We start from the raw sequence: 1,946 nt of genomic DNA on the forward strand, positions 1-1,946 counted from the left end.
ATATATATATTGATTTATTAATATATTATAAGTTATACATTCTAGTTTACATTTTTAAATATTCAGATTTACAATGATATAATCAAGACATCTCAATTGACATCTGTATATTTGAATTCTATTGAAACAACTGAGATTTTTAACTAAAAATTCAGGATTTATATTTATACATTCAGAATTATGAACATGAGTTCAGATACTGACTGGGTAATATAATGTTGGACCAAAGCTAATTTCTTATATTATGGCGCTTTTCCACTGCGTGGTACGACTCGGCACGGCTCAGTACGGTACGGCACGGTTCGGCTCGGTTTGCGTTTCCACTGCAGTTTAGTATCGCTTTAGAGTGGCCGGGATTATTCACGTCATTATAGTTGCGCCGCCTCTACTGCCACGTACCGTGCCGTACCATGCAGTGGAAAAGCGCCATTAGACTTAGGAGCACAGGCTTCCTACCTTCTTCAGTACACTGTCAGATTCTGTCCTCCGAAGATCTTCAGCTTCCTCTTTGTCGCCATCTACAGACACACAAACACAATGACTGTGAGCAGGATCGAATCAGTAACTGTGCTTCATATACAGATTTATGAAGTTTTCTGAATGAAAAATAGAAAACAATTTTTTTAGTCATTTTGTAACTTGTATTATATAAAATTGGTTTGCAACCATCAGCTACACTGACTGATCTGAAGAATTAAAGTTATTATGATGAGTAGATTAAAGGAACACTCCACTATTTTTGAAAATAGGCTCATTTTCCAACTCCCCTAGAGTTAAACAGTTGAGTAATGGTATTCCTTTAAATGTCTCACGTTTGCACATGTTCATCTGGTGGCTGTCAAACCCTCCGAAGGTCTCGGCTCTGCGTGGCAAACACACGGGTCCCATGTTCCCCGGAGCGCAGGCCACCTGCTGTCCCACCGCCCCTCCCAGACTGCTGTTCACCAGCGCCTGCAACACTTGCATTGTCCTTGCTGACCGCATGCAACAAACAGTACAAAGTGATTCATAAGCAAATGACTCTTCTGAAGCGGTTAATGTTAATGAAATGGTCAAAAGGCTTACAAATCAGACTCAAACTCTTGAGTTACTATTTAATGTGGCTTTAATGCTAGTAAAATAAACTGGAAATGAGATGTTGCCACAGCTGCCAACAGACACAAATAACTCATAAATAACACATCAGCTTTCACACAACAGGTGGGGAGCAGCTGAAGACGCTGGTGGCATTTCTTACCCTCTCTGAGAGCGTCCATCATGATGGGTTCCCCCTTGGGGACGTCCTTGTTGTTGGCCCTGAAGAGCATTTTGACCGCCGAAGCCGTGTCGTCGGACGAACCGCACATTTCACGGAAAAGCTTCATCTTCTCCAGCAGGAGTGAAACGATCTGTTCATCCTTCCTCTGGAGCATGTCTAAGACACACAGGAGGTCTTGTTATTCGCACATTTATAACAATTAGGGTATTAAGCATCAGCATTTTTATAACCAATATATAGAAAGAAGGATTATAAGATTATATATATATATATATATATATATATATATATATATAAGATAAAAAAATGATAAAAAAATTATCTTGCATTGTCTTTGCTGACTGTATGCAATATACAGTACTTCAAGTGATTCATAAGCAACAACTCTTCTGAATCAGTTCATTTTAATGTTTAATGTCATCACAAATCAGCCTCAAACTCCTCAGTTATATTTTTATTTGTGGCTTTAATGCTTCTAGCTTCTAGCTAAAAGTAGTAGTGCATATCTATACACACACACACACACACACACACACACATCACGAAACAAAAACAATTTTGATAACTTTTTTTTAAATTATTCATTTATACTAAAAGAAATATGTGACCCTGGACCACAAAAGCAGTCTTAAGTCGCTGGGGTATATTTGTAGCAATAGCCAAAATTACATTGTATGGGTCAAAATTA

General features: G+C 38.2%; 1 protein-coding gene across 7 annotated transcripts in view; it reads right to left on the bottom strand.

Moving 5' to 3' along the window:
* LOC107662299 (A-kinase anchor protein 13-like) overlaps positions 1-1,946 on the bottom strand; it is an 89,084-nt gene that overhangs the window by 8,336 nt on the left and 78,802 nt on the right. For all 7 annotated transcript variants that reach the window (XM_016452275.1, XM_016452278.1, XM_016452279.1 and 4 more), the window contains 3 exons: positions 1,238-1,414; positions 813-965; positions 457-518 (listed from right to left, as the gene is read on the bottom strand). In XM_016452275.1, coding sequence (XP_016307761.1) covers positions 457-518; positions 813-965; positions 1,238-1,414 — 392 coding nt within the window. The remainder of the gene's footprint in view (positions 1-456; positions 519-812; positions 966-1,237; positions 1,415-1,946) is intronic.

Source organism: Sinocyclocheilus anshuiensis, unplaced genomic scaffold (genome assembly GCF_001515605.1).
Source record: "Sinocyclocheilus anshuiensis isolate Anshui unplaced genomic scaffold, SAMN03320099.WGS_v1.1 scaffold579, whole genome shotgun sequence".
Lineage (NCBI taxonomy): Eukaryota > Metazoa > Chordata > Actinopteri > Cypriniformes > Cyprinidae > Sinocyclocheilus > Sinocyclocheilus anshuiensis.